The sequence below is a fragment of the Corvus kubaryi genome, unplaced genomic scaffold (genome assembly GCF_017639235.1).
Source record: "Corvus kubaryi isolate FWS band 111438036 unplaced genomic scaffold, C.kubaryi_AGA036_p1.0 134, whole genome shotgun sequence".
Taxonomy (NCBI): domain Eukaryota; kingdom Metazoa; phylum Chordata; class Aves; order Passeriformes; family Corvidae; genus Corvus; species Corvus kubaryi.
The window spans coordinates 7129835-7147418 of NW_024580668.1; the positions used below are offsets into that span (position 1 = coordinate 7129835).

The 17584-nt window shown below is 53.7% G+C and overlaps 1 protein-coding gene across 1 annotated transcript; it reads right to left on the minus strand.

The window, feature by feature from the left end:
* Positions 1-668: 668 nt before the first annotated feature.
* STK35 (serine/threonine kinase 35) lies at positions 669-17582 on the minus strand (the record flags this gene model as incomplete). The annotated part of the gene is made up of 3 exons (XM_042051259.1): positions 669-4954; positions 11125-11872; positions 17246-17582. Coding segments are annotated over 2 exons (1050 nt in total), but the record flags the coding sequence as incomplete, so codon positions are not given.
* Positions 17583-17584: the final 2 nt, after the last annotated feature.

The following is a 17584-nucleotide window of genomic DNA, read 5'->3' on the forward strand; positions in this document are numbered from 1 at the left end:
CTGTGGACATCACCCACAGGAAAACTTCTCGTGGCTGCAGGATGCGGCTCAGCCTCGTAGTGCTTTTCCCATCGTGGATGGCAGTTGTGGCACTGGAGAGTCCCAGCTGCTGTGACCAGCTTGGGCATCTGGGATTTGGGGCAGAGGATCTGTGCAAAGGGAGAAAGTGTGGCTACTAAAGTAGCAGTTCTGCTGGGCTTTTCCTTGTGGGGTTTGCAGCCACCACGAGTGCGCAGCCAGCTGGGTGTGGGGCTTTCGTCCTTTCTCCCAAACCGTGGGCTTGCCAGGGATGTGGCCAGATGGGGAGGAAGGGGCAGGACCGGGGGAATAGGCAGGATGGGGAGGTGCTTCTGTGCAGGCAGAGGCCGAGCTTGCCTGTCCTGCTAATGACAGTGTCCTACTTGGTGTCTGCATCAAGAACGGGGCTAATCCTAATCCAGGGCAAGGATAAAAGGCCACAAGTGCCACATGCCAGGAGCCACGTTCTGGTTGGCACTGGCCACGGTGCCTTTGTTTAGTGCCCTAAGCCCCGAGGTCAGTGCAGCTAGCTCAGTTCTAGCTCAGGCTTAGCTGGACCTGCCCTCCAGGATGGAGACAGAGCTGCTTTAGGGCCTTGGTCTGCCCACTGCTGCCAGCATAGCCAAGGACAAACACACACAGAGCTCACGTTTCAAGTTGTGTGTGGCTTTTCAACCCCATCAAATAGCTTTATTCACACAAACGTCCCTTAATTTACAAAGCCTCTGCCATTCATACACATCAGGGGATCCACAGTGTTCAAAGAACTTAAATAGAATGTTTCATACCAACCCAAGTAAATCAAGTACAAAAAATATTTATATAAAGTTGTTCACACATAGGTCCTAGATTACCAGCTTCTGTGCAAAAAAGAAAAAAAAAAAGAAAAATACAGATTAATTTACTAATATTATCTTTAGTTTAGAGTCTGGGTTTAAGCCTTCTGCTCTTGCTAGCTCATCACAGGAGCTGTGAGGAGTGGGGGGAGCCCTCAGCAGGGCTGGGGCAGAGTGCCCCTGTCCTGGGGCTCACCCAGCACCCCCGGTGGTGTGGTAGTGAAGCAGCTCACCCTGCAAAGCTGCTGTTTCCTGCTGGGTGAGTGAGCTGAAGGCTCATGCTGGGTTGGGCAGCTGCTGTGAAGGGAGCAGGCGCCAGGATGGGGACACCAGGCACTCCTGTGTGGCCCCCGTGAGCTCTTTCAGCAGCCTAGACACACCCTCAGGACTAAAAGCATTTGGGCAGGCTGCAGAGAAATGATCTGGCAGATCACAGCTGGAAGAGAGCAGCTCCCTGCACTTCCCTTCTAGCTACACCCACCACCCCAGACACCCTGCCCTGAAGTGTGAAATGCTTCTGGACATGAAGGGCCCACACGCTGGGATGTGCCTGTAACCAGCTGAGGAGCACAGGAGCCACTGGCACAACTCTTCCCACACCAGTGGCACAAGCATTGGCTGAATCTTGGTGCCAAGGAAATGGGGACTCTGCTTTCCCAGTGCTGCCCTGGCTGATGGGCTGGGGGCTGTGAGGAGCAGAGCACAGCGCTGAGCTCCGCACACCCATCCCATGCCAGCACTGCCAAAAAAGGGACCAGGAGCACCCTTGCCCTGGGCAGCTGTAGTGTGAGGCTTGAGCAGCACAGGCCTGGGTAAGGAAGGAAAGCAGCAGCGTGTTTCCCTGTTCTCCTGACCTGCAGAAAGCCCAGGGAAACGAATCCCAGCTTGTGCCCTGAAGCAGCTGCCCCGTGACACTTGGCAGGCTTAAACCCAGACTCGTACTGCATACGGAGGAGACAGACACCGCACACAACGGAGGATTTCCACAACGATGGTAATGCTTGTTTTACATCTTATTGCTCCAGAAAGGCTCTGGGAGCCCGTGATATGTGAAGGAGCTGGGTCCTGAGGAGTAAAGGAAGACCACAGGGGTAACTCTTATCTGTCACTAGCACTGCTGAACCTCAAACACAGCAGTAAGGGGATATAGGGGAGCTAATCTAACCCCTCTAGACTAGAGCCACCTCTGCTTTCCTCCCCATGGACCAAAAGCTGGCTGGGAGATCCCCATGACACCTGCATGATGCCAGTGTTGTCAGCCTTGCTGCAGGCTGGTGCAGATAACACATTTCTCAATCCTCCTGAGGCTTGGCTTGTTCCCCCCACCCACCCCACATCCCTTTTGTAAACAGCAAAATCAGAAGTAAACAGTTTCATACAATCACTCCCCTGGCGTGGGCACCATCTGGGGCCGCACGAGCCTGGAGAGTTCTGCAAGGGGGGCTTGGCTCCCCCCACACCAACCAGCTACCCCCAGCACCTGCATGCTCAGCTTCACTGCAGCCAGGAAGAGACAGAGACAGCCTGGCCCTGGGCTGGGAAAAGGGCCACAGACTCTGTGTTGCTTTCTTAAGTTTGGATTTTCCCAGTGACACATCCTAGTGCCAAACATCCACAGCAGAGTGGCCTGCAGGAGCTGGGCAGGTGAGGCCGGATAGACCCACCTGGGAAGAGAAGGCTGAACATTCTCCATCCCACAGCATATGCAGGTTTGAGCTGTTCCCCGTTCCCACATTGTTCTAGAGGGAGTGCTGGTCTGGGCCAAGGTAACTGGAGGAGAGATGTGGGGAGCTGTAAACACAAAGCAGGTTCCTGTATAGTCTGGGGAGTTGAACACAGCAGCAATATCAGAGAGAAATGCTCTTAAAAGGACAAACTAATCAGGGAAACATCCACATTGGCCAAAGGCTAGCAGCCCTAGGACTCCTCCTTGGAAGTGTTTGCTAAATCCTAAGTAAGGCACTACGGTCTAGCTCACTAACATCAAGCTGTTGAAAAACACATCTGCAATGCAAAAGCTGAGGTGGAGACGTGTGGTTTGAAGATGGCCTGAAACAGCAGTGGACCAAGAGGGCTGGCCCTCCCAGGGCCTGCTGGACTCACTCCTGTCCTGAGAGGAACAAGGCAACTCACTCACTGCCTTCCAGCTTCACCTCCTGCCTTTCAGACTTGGTATTCCTCCTGCTAGGAAGCTCCCTTCAGCTGCAAAGTTATGCCTGCTGAGATGCCATTCCAGCAGGGAAAGCCAAGGCTTGGAGGACAAAGCCCTCTTACTGCACCTGTTCAGGCCAGGGTTCAGTTAGAACAGCTGTAACAGTCAGGAGCAAAGGCTCTGCCAGGTGGAGGAAGGATGGTCCAGTGATCAGGGCACTAACACTGCACTTGTGAGATAAAGGGTTCACTCTCCCCTTCCCGTGGGATGCAGCACAGGAAGCTGCAGGAATCCCACCCAGCTGCAGTACACAGAAGCATCCCTAGGGACAAACACTAGAGCAGTGTGAGAACAAGGGCTTGGTGCTGCATTTGTGCTGTCCAAACCTTCACAAGTCACAGCCAGCCAGTCTGGAGACTTCTAGTCCTCCTAAGAGGGACCAGGCCTTCCTGCAGCCACAGCTTTAGCTTTATGTCCTGGAAAAGACGGAAGAGAAGAAAGAAGCCCCTCCATCCTTTCCCTGCTCTGCCTTAGCCCACCTGAATTTCCTCGATTTCCGTTCCTTCCTGTGAGGTCAGCAAAGTACACTGAGGAGATACATGGAGGTGCTGCCAGTTAGGAACCTTCCAGTGATGGCAGAGGAAAGTGCAGGCAAGGACCAGTTCCCACAGCCAGGGATGAGGGGGCCAGGGGGACCCTCTCCTGCCCATGGCCATGGCCAGCTCCAGACTGAGCACCCCAGCAGCTCAGGAGTGATGCTGGGTCAGACCAGCCCACTTCCCAAACCACTGCTGGGTGATTTCACCTGCTAAGAAACATCTTAGGTGGTTCAGAAGCTGCAGGGTGGAGAAGAGGTGGTGCTTTACATTGCATTTACAGTGAGCAAAGTCTAAAGATCATCAACACAGGGCAGCCCCAGAATAGGAGTTTTGCTTCAAATACAGGCAAGGAAATAGAGTATAAACTGCTCAGCCTGAGGTTCCAATCTCCTGACCTGAGCTGTGCTGTACTGTAACCCACCCTGAACAGCAGCATTGCCTTTTGCTTCCTGGAGATCATTAGCTAGCAGGGAAAAGTGTCCTGTGGGAGGATAGAATCCAGCCCATGAGCCATTAAGGCCAAACCTCCTTCTCTCCCCAGCATTGTTCCTATCGACTGAAGTTTGGCATTAAATGGATCAGAGAAGTGGACTGCTTTCTGTTTCTCTTGTACTCAGATGATGTCAACCTGAAAATGTACTCAGCAGCTCCCCAGTTCCCTCTGTATAGAAAAACAGTAACAAAGATGATAGTGAAATCCAGCTTGGGAAGACCTGCTTTGCCAAATGGCTTTCCAGCTTGTTTATCCTACTCTATCCTAATGTCAGCTGCTCATAGCCTGGGCAGCACCACCTACTCAGGGGCTGCCTGGCTATGAGGTTATTTAGCTGCTTGCAACATGTGGTCCAAGAGACTCGTTTTTCCTAAAGCACTGCACTCCCGAGGCAAACCTAGCCAGCACTCAGCTCCCATTTTCCCTAGGCAAAATCAAAAGCTTTGAACCCAAAACTGTGCCCAGCTGGACTCGGAGCTGGTGCCTGGCAGCACACCTCACCATCAGGCTGCTGATTCCCACTTCCTTATGGAACCACATCCCTAGAAACATCTACTAAATCAAACGGCAGCACAGGAGACATGGGGAGGGCTGGGCACGGGCAGCTCTGCTCTCTGGATCTTGTTTCAAAGTCTCATGAATGTGACAGCTGCCAGCTTGTGTTCTTCCACAGGCTCCTCCAGCCCCCTCCCACACCCCCACAACACCCCTTCCCAACACAAAAAAGTAACACCCAAAGATTTCACATTGCCAGAGATCCTGCAGACCAGGGATCTTCTGTATCATCATCTTCCCTTATCTTTGACATCCTTGTTGCACGTAAATAATGGAGATTATGGGTCCCTGGTAAATAAATCTGCAAGAGAAAACAAGAGAGGAGAAAGAGGTCAGGTTTGTCAGTGGTTTGCCCCAGTTACTACATTATGACTCCAGGCATTGGCTGCTGGATGGAAGGGGTGTAGGACACCACTCCTGCCACCTGCCCACTGATCCCAGTTAGTCCAAAACGAGTGCTGCCACATCTCTCTACTGCCCAGTGCTTTTGCTATCGATCCAGATAGGAACTGGGCTCAGTTTAGAGTCAGTTTTTTCCCCAGAGGGACTCAGACAGCAGTGCATAGAGCACATTGCCAAGGACAGCATGTATGCAGCTGCCCCAGGCGGGAGCTGAGCTGGGACAGGCTGGCTGGGGCTGAGCACCTCCCCACAACACAGCCCCATCCCACACAGCTCCCCGCAGTGACAGTCCTGCTGGAACAAGGACAAGTGTTCCCACGGCAGAGCCTGGCCTTGAGAGTCCATGTGATGTGTCTGTGAGTGACGGCTCCCTGTTCTCTATCAGGAAAGGTGGAACAAGCTGCAACCCTGGAGCTGCCCTGCACTGCTCATCCCCTGCATCAGCAGCAGCTCAGACACCGCGAGCAGCTCTGCAAAAGGTGGGTAAAATCCAGGTTGGTGCAACTGGAAGCAGAGCAGGATAGGTTCACAGCTCAGCCCACAAGGATGCTCAGTGCCAGGGATTTTAGAACAGACAGGTATTTGCTGCATCAATCCCTGCTTAGGCCAAAGTCTCAACACACAACAACCTCCATGGTCCCTGTAGCAGCAAGGGTGCTGCACCCATTCATCCACAGCCCTGACACCCGCCCATCCTCCAAGCTCAGGGACATGGGAATGCTCAACTCTGCACATAAGCTACCAGTGTTTTCCACACAATTTGTGTGCAACCCAGAAGATTCCCTGTGGACAGCAGAAGAACAGCACATGTACACGTGATGTCACTTCTGTACTGAAAATACATCCTTCAGGATGTCCCAAACTCAAGGAGGCACCAGCAGAGCCAAGGGCAGCAGCTGTGGTGGGAAGCAGCAGGGGTGGTCTATGAGCTCTAAACTCAGACAGTGACATGGAAAAAAAAATGTGGGGGGTGGATTTAGTTCCCCCATTCAGCAGGGGCAGGTCCCACTCCACCAGGGATGGGCGAGGGGCTCTGTAGAGACACCAAGGGAGCAGTGGGAAAGACCTGCTGCAGAAAAAATGCATCTGCCCAGCAAATTACTCCAATCCCTTAGTCCTAGGAAATCTCATTAAAGAAATCCCTGCCTGAGGAACACATTTCTAAAGGACGAGGCTGCTCAGAGCAGAAGGCAGGGTCCTGGGCCACACTCCTTTTCAGGAGAGGTTAACCAAGGGATGCCACTTTTGCAGGCTGCCATTGGAATAAAGCCTTTCTGTTTGAGGAGGCAAGAGGCACACAGACATTGGGTCAGGGCAAACACAGAGGGATTCTCCTGGAAGATTTCTCCTATTGTGCAGCTTCATTAGCAAGTAGGGCAGTGTTTCTGTTTGTGCTTCCCTGGAGTAGGAGCATTTTCAGGGAAGGCGCTTGCTTGAGCAGCCCTGAGCTCACTGCTCTGAGACAGGAGAGCTCACCCCACTGACGCACATTGTTGCAGGGGCTTGTTCAGGAGCTTTTAATCCCTCCACTGATGCCACTTATAGTTTTAATCAGCTCGAACATTCATTCGGCATCAGCAGGATGTGAACCAGCAGCCCGTGGAGCCCTCACCCAGCACGCAAGATGACACCAATGTGGGGGTCACACAGAGGGGTCTGCAGGGCAGAGAGGACTCAGTGCAGAGGAGGGAGAGATAACCCATCACCTCCTCGTGTTAACCACGTCATCTGCCCCTGTGTGGGAACACAGAGTGCGAGGGAAGGGGGCTGAGTGCCTGATTTATCTCCTGAGCCTTTCCTCGTGCTCTGTACCTATACTTGTGATGCATTCCTTGGGTGAATCCTTAAATCCAACCGCAGTGACCTCCCCCAGAAGGCAAAGCAGGGGTGACAGTGAGCAAACACTAACACAATTGGCCAGAAGTGACATGGTCCAGGTCACCCTCAGGGCCTCATTTCACCCCAGGTAGAATCAACACTGCCCAGAAGGGTATCACCACTCTGTGGGGTGGCCCCTGTGATGCTGCATTCACTGTTACGGCTGAGAAGAGGAACTGACACTGCTTTTACTGTCCTGTGGCTTTTGTCCATGCCAAGATCCACAAACTACACAAAAAACAGTCCAAAGTCAAAACCAACATTGTTTTAGGAATGAAATTGCTGTCCTTTAACTGGCCAGTGAGTAAAACTTGAGCTGAGTGATACTAACAGACAAGATCTAACATGATGCAGCAGCCCATGTTCACTGACAGCTCTCAGAGCTGCTGCTGCGTCCCTGATCCCTGTCTGTCCTCCAGCTCCAAAATTCCACAGGGCAGCAGTTTATCAGCAGTGCTGGGAGTGGCTGGGCACAGCACCAGAGAGCTCTGGCCAGGACAGACACCATCATGCAGGGTGAGCAGATGAGCTTGCTCAGCATCAGTTCCTGGTGCACGTTGGAAATGCAAAGAGCAGAACAATGCAAATGCAAACAGCCACTTTCAGCTGAAACTGGAATAATCAAACCCAGTGACAGAGGAGTGCTGGAGAGAACCAGGCTGGCCACAGCTATTGAACACCTTCCTGCTCATGACAGCCCCTGAGATGCTGCAGCCTGCACAGATTCTTGCCATTCATCTTAGCATCCACCCAAAATCAGACCAACTGTTTTATGCACAGTGAAAATATCATTGAATACAATCTACCAGAACAAGCTGCCTTCTACACTGATCACAACCATTGTGGTTTGATGTCCTGTGTGAATCAAAACTACAAAGTTTCTTAAACACATAATTGTCAGTGGTGGGTGATGCTGTACTCACCCCCCTTGTGTTTCTGTGGCCAAGGCCCCTGTGTCACTGCAGTAAGCAGCAAAAGGTGAAACTGCCACTGTACCCTTGTGCCTCTGCAACTTGTCTAAGGGGTTGCACAAACCCACCCCATCAGAGGATCCCACTGGAGCAGCATCTCAGGGAGGCCCCTCACAAGCCCCAGGGAATCTGGAAGGCAACTACAAAGGTGACATAGAAAGAAAGATGTTCACACTGCAGGAAAGGAGAGTTGTCCTAGCTTTCCAGTACTGGGAAGGAGGGGTGAAATACTCCCCAGTGTGCAGTGCAGTTAGTGCTGGGCTATCACACAGTCAAAGAGACCCATCAGCAAATACCCAGCACAACCCAGCCACTCCCTAATTGTACTAGAAAGGCTTTTGTCCTCTTTGCCCAAAAGGCAGTTTTTGCCAACAACTCTAGGGAGTTGTAGATAAACTTGGCTTTATGTAAACATTTGGAGAAGGTAGGGAAGCAGCGTTCAAATTAAAAAGAGAATACCTTCGTTTTTCCCAGGGAAATGCTGCCTACCTCTGCTAGAACTATTGCCCCAGGGCCACCAACAGTGGGAAGCACAAGGAGATAATGAGTCATCTCCACCTCAGTGTCCTGCATAAACCAAGCCAAAAACACTTTCCTGTCTGAGAACTGACATTTCCTATCTGCATTTTGGGAGAGTAACAGAGCATGAAGCTGTCAGGTGCGTGCAGCATCCGTGGCAGAACTAAAGGCGAAGCTGCTGAGACATGAAGCGAAATCTGAAGAGGTCAGTGGCATAGCAAAGAATAAGCAAAAATCCGATTCCCTGGGTCAGGGAGGGTTACAGTTTTCCAGGTTATGACATGAACCCAAGGCTGAGCAGGTCTGAACTGTCCTGGGGAAGAATCCGCTGCATGACCCAGCATAGCAAAGCTACACACCAGTGCCACAAATAAGTTGGAAGAGGTTACATGAGTTTCTCGGTCAACTAAAATTACCTGAGAGCAGAATTCAGGCCTTGCTCTAAATCCCATTTTAAGCTTCTCAAGCAGGTTTCCAATTTAAGATTTGCATTTAATAGCATCCAGAAGAAGGCTGATGTGAATGCACAACTACACCGCAAAACCCACCAAATATTCTGGCTGTCCCACGAGTGAGGCAGAGGAATACTCTGGGTTTGCAGGGAACATATGGCTGGCGCTGGGCTCTATCTGGGCCAAGCGATCACGCTCCATGTGGCAGGTTGGGTTATGTAAGAGCATCCCTGGCTACTGCAGCTGTGTCACGATGGAGCGATCGGTGCAGACTCACGGATGGAGTGGGGTGGGGGGGGCTGCAGGAGGCAGCTGGGTTTGAGCAAACAGCCGTGGGGTAGGACTGTCCCCTCGGTGTTTGTTATCCCTTCATGTACTATTCCGCAGATCTGCGCAGGATGAATTTTCCCCCGAGGGCAGGGGCTGGTTGCATAACGCAGCAGCATCGTGTCAGCACAGAGCCAGCGCAGATGGCAGAGCCCGGCCTGACCCTCCACGTGCGGCAGAGCTGCTCCCACATCCCCACCAGCCCTGCACCTCGCCCCGGGGCACAAGGCCGGGTGTCTGCTCTTCCCCGGGGCTGGAGCACACCCATCTTAAGGGCTCATATTTCCGCAGATTCACACCCCCACCCTAATCCCAGCCCACACTTGCACTGGGACCAGTATCCAGCCCCAGGCAGCAGTGCTCGAATCAGCTATTCACACTTGAGATGGGTGTTAAATATTTTGTGCCTGGAAGAGTGCAGAGGGGATGGTCTGTGGACCAGTTTGGACAAACCAACAGAGAAGAACAAGACCAACCCAATAGCTCTTTTCATTTCCATATCCCTATTTTTCTACGTACAGCACAGAGTGTACCTGGGCACACAGAGAGAGGGGGAGTCAGGCACCACATCCTTTTCCATAAGCTCAGGAACCCTCAGGTGGCAGCAATGAGGGGTTTTAGCAAAACCAGCCGAAATGCCACCACCTTCCCCACCACCTGCTGCTGGGGGCTTGCTCTCAGAGTTGGCCAGGCACACAGCCATCAGGTGGCCAGGGAAATGGTTTCCTCCCTCTCTGCCCTCTTACATCCATGGTCAGCTCCAGTCCAGCTGGCTCTGTGTGGTTTCAGGGCGAGGTGAGGGCTGGGGCCCAAGCTGTGATGCCACCACCTGACACAGGCAGGCTGTCAGAGATCTCCTGGGACCAGTGATGGGCAGGCAGCTCTGCAGGAGGCTGAGAAAGGATGTGGGCTGGAAAGACGTCAGCCTCACCCCTGGTAATCTTCAGTTTCATTGAAATGTTTGACTGGGAGAACCCCTAGTAACAGCTCCTGTTTACAGACAGCTTTGCTGTGTAGGCAACACCTCCCAGTCCTTCCGTGTCACTGGTTAGTGACACCACCAGCTACCCCACACCCTGGGGGTCCTTCCAGACCATGTGTGACCACCCAGGCCTCAGGATCAGGACCTCAGAGCTTGAGACTGTTTAGCAGGGGGAGAGAAGAGAGGGGACTCTGCTTGGACAGAGCTGAGCTCAGTCTGAGCAGAGCTGTTTTTAAGCTTCCTTCCTGAGTAGACACAGGTCTACAAACACAGATGCTGGAGACCAAAGCATCTCCTGGATTTGGGCCACTGACATTCACACCAAAGGGAAGTCCTGCCTTTAATAGGGAAATGAAACAGAGCCACAAGATGGACCCACGTGCCTTGTAGGTGAAAGCAAAGAGTTTTGTGCCAAGACAGATGTGCCACTTGGTGCCTGCTCACTAAGCCAGCTGAGCCCTGAGGTGTCCTTTCCAAGTGTCACAGGGGAGAGGGATGGTGCTAGACAGGGAGCTGCTCCCAGCACAGACCGTGGAAATTATATCACACAGCAGGAGAGGCAGACCTGGCAGATCCCTCCCTGCTCCTGAGAGAGACAGATGTCCCTAAAGCTTATAGCAAGTGCTTGCAGGTCTCTCTCTGCTGTGCCCCAGCCTGTCTCAGCCACTAGCCAGGACCTCTGAGGAGCAGGGCTCCTGCCCAGCCCTTCCAGCTCCACTGGGCCCTCGGGCGGTGACAGGATGTGCAGCTGCTAATTCTATTTCTCACCTCTGCTTTATTTTTGCAGTAGAATAGATGAAAACAATCTCAGAAGCAGTGCTCTGATGAGTCACTATAGAAATAGCTCTAGAAACATAAAAGACTCCTTTGTGTCACTACAAAGTGCACTATTGGGCCAGTACAGCCAACAGAAATAAGACAAAAAGTGCGAATCACTTACCCAGCTGCAAAGCACAGCAGTGCCCTGCCCTGAATTTAAGCAGCACATGTAACCTGGTCCATTCTGGTTTCAAGCTCAAAGGCATCAGGTCGATCCTGCGGGTTAGCAGCCAACATGTCTTTCAAGAGCTGCTTGATCCCCTCAGACATGGAAGTCCTGCGTTTCTGAGGGATGTGCAGCTCCATCTTTGGGTTTTCTAGCAGCGCTTCCCCAACGGGCACGATCTCAGTCCCCTGCTTGATGTAAGTCCCCAGCAGCTCCTTCTTGGTCTCGGCATCAATGAAAGTGATCCTCTCAATCATGGCCCAGATGATGATGCCGAGGGCAAAGATGTCAGCCTTGGCAGTGTAGTGTCCCTCCCAGACCTCGGGTGCCATGTAGAAATCAGAGCCACAGGCTGAGGACAGCCAGTACTTGTTCACATTCACGTTTTTGTTTTCGTGCCCACCCTCCTTGCCCCGAGCAGTCAGGCCAGCGCAGACCTTGCTCAGCCCGAAGTCGGCCACCTTGAGCACAGGGGTGCCAGATTTCTCAGTTATCAGGATGTTGTCAGGCTTCAGGTCCCGGTGGACAATGTGGTTCTTGTGCAGGAAGGCAATGGCACTGGTCAGCTGCAGCATGAAGCTCTTGTTGGTGGCTGGGTCGGGCCTTCGGGACAGCACGTACTGGTTGAGGTCTCCCCCTTCGCAGAACTCCATGACGAACCACAGGTAGCAAGGCTCCTCTGCATAGCCCAGGATCCTCTCACCTGACCAAAAGGGATAAAAGAGTGGGTTTTTCAGACACATTACAAAGTCCATACTGACCCAGGGTGGGTGAGGAACAACAGGTCTGGTTTATGTGGATAGCAAAGGCTTTGGGAATGTGACTGGGACCTATTGCACTGCAAGGCACCAGTGATGCTGGCACTGCTGTGCCTTCACGTGCTTTGGGATCCTGTTGAGCACAACACACCAGCACCATGTTTATCCAAATCACTGCTGGGAACCGGCTCAGGGACCTCCTCCCAGCAAAGTACAGAGAACATATTTTCTTCAGTCCTACCACCAGGCCATTCTCCCCAGGCTCTGACAGCCAAAGCAGCAGAGGCTAAAAGCACAATTAGCAGTGAGTCTACAGGAGAAAAATCAGTTCTGTGAATGCCTCCTCTCCCATCTGAGCTCTGCTGCAAGAGGCAAAGGCTGGCTCATTCCATACACTTTACTGGAACTGCACACAGGGAGTAAATCACAGCCCTTAAAACTGTGCCAGCACAGTCTTGCCAAGAGTGGTCACACCAGTGTCCAAGCCCTATGGCCCACTGGGTCTTCCCAGACGGAATTTGTGCATTTAAGGATTGCATTTGTGCTGGGAAAACTCTGCCACTTCATCCAGCTTTCATTAAGTGCCAACAAGTCTTTAATGAGAGGAAACTAGAGGTCCAAGCCACAAACAATGTTTGCTGAGTGTAATCTCAGCCACACTTATAACTGCTCATACTACCCAGTATTACACCCCAAACAGCTTCTTCCTTCACCAGACATCAAACTGAGCTCTTCAAACTCAGAGCATGTCAGGGCTGGTCCATTAAATCTAGGCTTTACTCCATAAAACTCCTACCTAGGGAAGGACTCTCCTGCACATCAATTAAACATGTGAAGAACACAACAGCATCATATCAGCTAATGGAGCCATGTCTGCCACTGGTGCTCCCCAGGGCTGCCAGGATGCCCCAGGGGGCATTGGCAACAGACCCATCCTGTTAGCTGATGCCAGGAATGCAAACCCCACTGTCAGACCCCAAGTCTCCTCCAGAGAGCACCCAGGTGATTGGCAGAGCCTGCACACACCACCAGAGCATCATTTTGCTCTAGAAACTGATTTTTTTAATCCTCAAGCACCATAAGAGAGAAGCTGGAGGATACCACTCACCTCTGCCATAGTTAAAAAGTCCCACAGCCAAACTCAAGTGTTTTTGAAAGCAGTGAAATAACTCCACCCATTTGACAAAGTTGGGTTTTGTTCGAGCAAAGCCCTAGAGAGCATCTGGGAAAGCAAAAAACTTCCAGCAGCAGGTAAAGCCAAGGACTACCAGGGACACCCAGCACTGGTCAGCAATCAGTGTGGGTGGGAATATTGGTTATTTGCACAAACAGTCTGTATCCATGGCTACTGTTATGGAAATGGAAATCTGCACAACAGAAGGATTTGGCTGCACCTCCCTATCCTCGGCCATCTTTTGCTGAGGTTAGGTCTGAAGGTTAGATCTGGGGGATGAAAGAACAGGGTGGAGATACACAGGGTACAGGGTGCACTTCGGAGGTCTCATCTGGCTGGAAGGGGGCTCAGCATGAAAGCCCAAGGGCCAGCTGGGAGCAGCACAGGACAGCTTGGCTCTGGAGACCAAAATGCTGACCAGGAAAAGCAGCTTCTCTGGTGCAAGCCACTTTTGGCATGACAGCATGGAAACTTAAGGAGAGGCTGCTTGTCCTGGGAGCAGAGACCTTGGCACAGCCAGGACAGCCCCAGCTCACACAGCTGCCACCACTCTGATTTGTTAAACCCCAGTGACATCACAGCAGGACACAGGGTTCAGCCTTCCTGCTCCCCTCTGCAGCCATACAGCCCCAACACAGGGAGCTGAAGGGTCTGGCTCTTCTCTGCCAGGAATCAAACCATGACAGGGAGCACAGCAGAGCCCCACATCCCTCACACACAGCCAGGTGGGAGCATCCACACAGCACTGCTGGCAGCCCCTTCCCAGAGGAAGTGGCTCAAACACTGGCTCAGCAGCAGCCAGGAACTGTTAGCTCCGACAAGTCAAGGCTTGTTTTCAGCATAAGGAAGGCTCTGATTTAAAACCTAGCCCCTGAACCTCAGCAAGAGCAGGAAAGATGATGGGGATCCAGCAGTAGCTGTGAGCACCAGGCACTTCACTTTGGGTGGAGTGTTGCAAGTAGAGGCTTAAGCCAAAAGTAATATTTCCTCATTTTCTTTCTATAATCTGAAAGTGTTTTAGTTGTTAAATCATCTTCCTGCCTTCAAAACAAACAGCTTTAAACATAAAGAGCTGGCAATATGCTCCCTAAAGATGAGATGTTAGCAAACTGAAGACAAGCAGTCAAGAGCTGAGGAGATGCCAATGACAGGCTGGACCTGTTCTCTATCACCAAGCCAGCATCCCCATGTGCTCCCTGCCCAAACACAGGATGGAACACACTCACACTCCATCCTTCCAGCAGCACACACACACCTCCCCCACCCCATCCTGGGAGCTCATTAGCAGCATGCTAATTTGCTTAGCTTCACAGGGAAAATAAAAATCTAATGAGAGCAGAAGCAGCATCCCAGTGCCCACCACCACACATAACCTCTGACTCCCTCTGTGCAAGGAGGCAGCAGCAGAGAGATGGGAGCTAGCAGCATGGAATTCTGGGTGGTTGGAATGATGGCAACACATATGGGTGACACCAGGGCAGCCCACGAGTGAGGCTGAGTGCTGGTAGCAGGCTGGTGGCCACAGATGGCATGGGAGGAGCAGGAAGCCACACCTTATACCTGTTCACTTAAGGCAGCTGTCACTGCTGTGGGTTAGGAGCAAGAGGGGCACGTGATGTGCACAAGCCCTGGAGGTGCTCCTGTGTCAGGGCTCCGAGCACATTGCACGGGTATGTGCCTCTCCTCCAGCTCAGTGCCGAGCTTTCACCTTCCTTTACACATCCTGCCCTTAAATTTAATTACTCCACACCTCGTTAAAATGATAAACGTTCAGGCTCCGCGCCATAGCTGAGACCAAACCCCGCCTGGTATCCCGACAGTTGTGCTCCTGATTCAGAAAGTCTCGGATTAATCCTCACTGTGCCCTGAGCCCCAGCACGTTGGCACAGCATCTGTGCTGGCCTGTAAATAGCCCAGCTCCGGTCGTGCAGAATGGCACGGCAGCACAGCTCCACGGCCACCGCCACAGCTCCAGCGCTGCTGCCGCCAGGGAAGGAGAGCAGGAGACCTGCGGGGCTCATCCAGCTCCAGCTTTTGCTTTGAAAATATTTATCTATGTCTATCAGACCCAAGGCTTGGGAAAGCAGCAAGCACAGGCTGCCCGGCACAACACAGCCCCGAGGGCAGCCAGGCAAATGGAAGGGAGAATGTGCTCCAGCTTGGTTTGGGGAGTCAAACTGCTCCAGGCTGGGGATGCAGAGTCCAGCTCGGCTCCCCTCTAAGGGGCTGCAGCAGGACCAGGGCAGGCAAAGCCCTTCCCATTGCTGGGAATTCAGGAGGCTCAACCCCCACCTAGAGATGGGGCATCTATGGGTCTCCTTCTCCACCTGGAGATGGGGCACCTCCAGCTACCCAAGAGCTTCCCCAAGCCAAGCCACCTCTCCTCGGGGTGTGCAACATGACAGAGGGGGGCAGAACCCCCCACACATGCTACGGCTGGACACACACCCAAAGGGAAGAGTTGGCTCCTCTCCCAGGGAGCTATGTGCCCTGGCTGCACAGGAATTTGGACACTGCCCTTCTCAGGGAGCCTCCCTTGGGTGGTTGTGTGAAGGAAGAGCAGGAGCTGGGATGCATGGGGAGAGCCAGGCAGGTCTGGACATATCTTCCCACCAGGGATACAGAGGGGACAGGCAAGGCAGGGACAGCCAGAGCCATAGGTTTGCTCAGAGGACAGATCTCAGGAGCTTTGCACAAGCTCTGTGCCTGGCAGGGGGCCTGGGGGCTGCCTACACTGGGGGGCACAGGGAGACTGAGCTCCCCAAGGAGCTGACAGGAATCCCAACACACAAGTTTGGGGAAGGAAGGATTGGGATGAGCACAGGGGGCACAGGGCTCCAGTATTTTTCCACATCTTCACGGCACATTGGCAAAGCTGCATCTGACAAGCAGCGAAGGGAGCAAAGGGAGGGAGGGAGCATTTTAGAGATGTCACCATCACAGTCATTGGCTGTGACAGGAGAAGGTGACCCCTGACAGCCCCATGATGCTGAGGGACCCCAGGGGAAAATGGGGGTATCAGCCCAGGCTACAGGCATTAGTGCTTCCAGGGCTGCTCCCACAGAGACAGCAATGGGGGAACATGGGGACAGTCCTAAAGCTGTGAGAGCCTGAGCCATAACAGGGGGCAGCCTTGGGGTGCTCAGAGATGGGACAGCGCATCGGGCAGAGAGGGGGAGATGTCCCCTTGGTGTAACTGGGGCACAGGCTGTGAAGGTTCCCGAGGGATGTGTGAGAGCTATGGCACAGGTCAGGATAGCAGACAGAGCCTCAGTATTTGAGGTGTAAGGGAGGAGGAGGTCAGTGCTGGCCAGGGGTCCAGCACACAGGGATGTCCCCCAGGGGCTGGGTCTGAGCCTGGAGATAACAACAGGGCCCGTCAGGACTGGGGGCAGGACTGCAGGGCACACGGAGGGAGCCCATGGCATTGCTGCAAGACATGGGTGGGGTTTAGGGAATGGTTTCCTGGGAGCAGCATACAGGAAAGGGAGAGTACAGGGGGTGGCACAGGGTCCAGGACAAGGACTCCCCAGGTGTGTTCAGGGTGGGTGGCAGCAAAGAAGGGCAGCAGAGGGATCCTGTGGGGAGCCCTGCAGGACAGGACAAAGATGGGTGATGGGAGCAAGCCTAGAGCAGATACCCCAGAGGGGACCCTAAGACTGCAGGGGTGATGCCTGCACAGTGGGGAGACCCCAGTTACTCTGGAAAAGCAGTGAGTCAAGGTGGGGAGAAGGGCATTATGAGAGCTGGGGGGAGCTTTGGGTGCTCTTGAGCACAGACAATGCCCACGAGGGATTTGAGCAATAGGGCGATGGGGAGCAAGCAAGGGCAGCAGCAGTGCTTGAGGTGCGGGTACTGTGGAAGGGTGTCCGTGGGGAAGGGAGACAACACCAAGACGTCCTGCATGGGGCATCCCGGCGGTCACCTGGTCAGAGGGGTGTAACGTGGGAGTGGGGCAGGAGGATGGGTGTGGGGGTCATTGAGGCAGCGGGGAGGTGGCAAATCCAGGTGCGCAGGGGTAGGAATGGGTGACACGGGTGTCAGGGACAGAGACCCTGGAGGCCCTGGGCGTGGCAGGGCAGCCCGGGAGGTGCCCTAAGAGGGCGCTGGGGCCGTGCCGGGGGTGCCCCAGGGGTGCCGGTACCTTTGAGGGAGGTCTCGACGAGGCGCAGGTAGAGCTGGCTGCGCTTGTTGCCGTGGCTCATGCGCTGCCCCAGGCCGTGCCGCTGCAGGACGCACTCCTCGAACCGCACCACGTTGGGGTGCTGCCGCCGGAGGCTCGTCAGGGCCCAGAACTCGGCCAGAGCCAGCTCCACGTTCTCGGGAGCGTCGCAGCGGATCCGCTTCACCGCCAGCCGGGCGCCGCTGCGGCCCGAAACCGCCTCGTACACCACGCCGTAGGCGCCGCGGCCGATCTCGGCCAGCAGGCTGTACCGCGGGCCACCGCCGCCGCCGCTGCCCGGCCCCGCCACCGCCGCCGCCA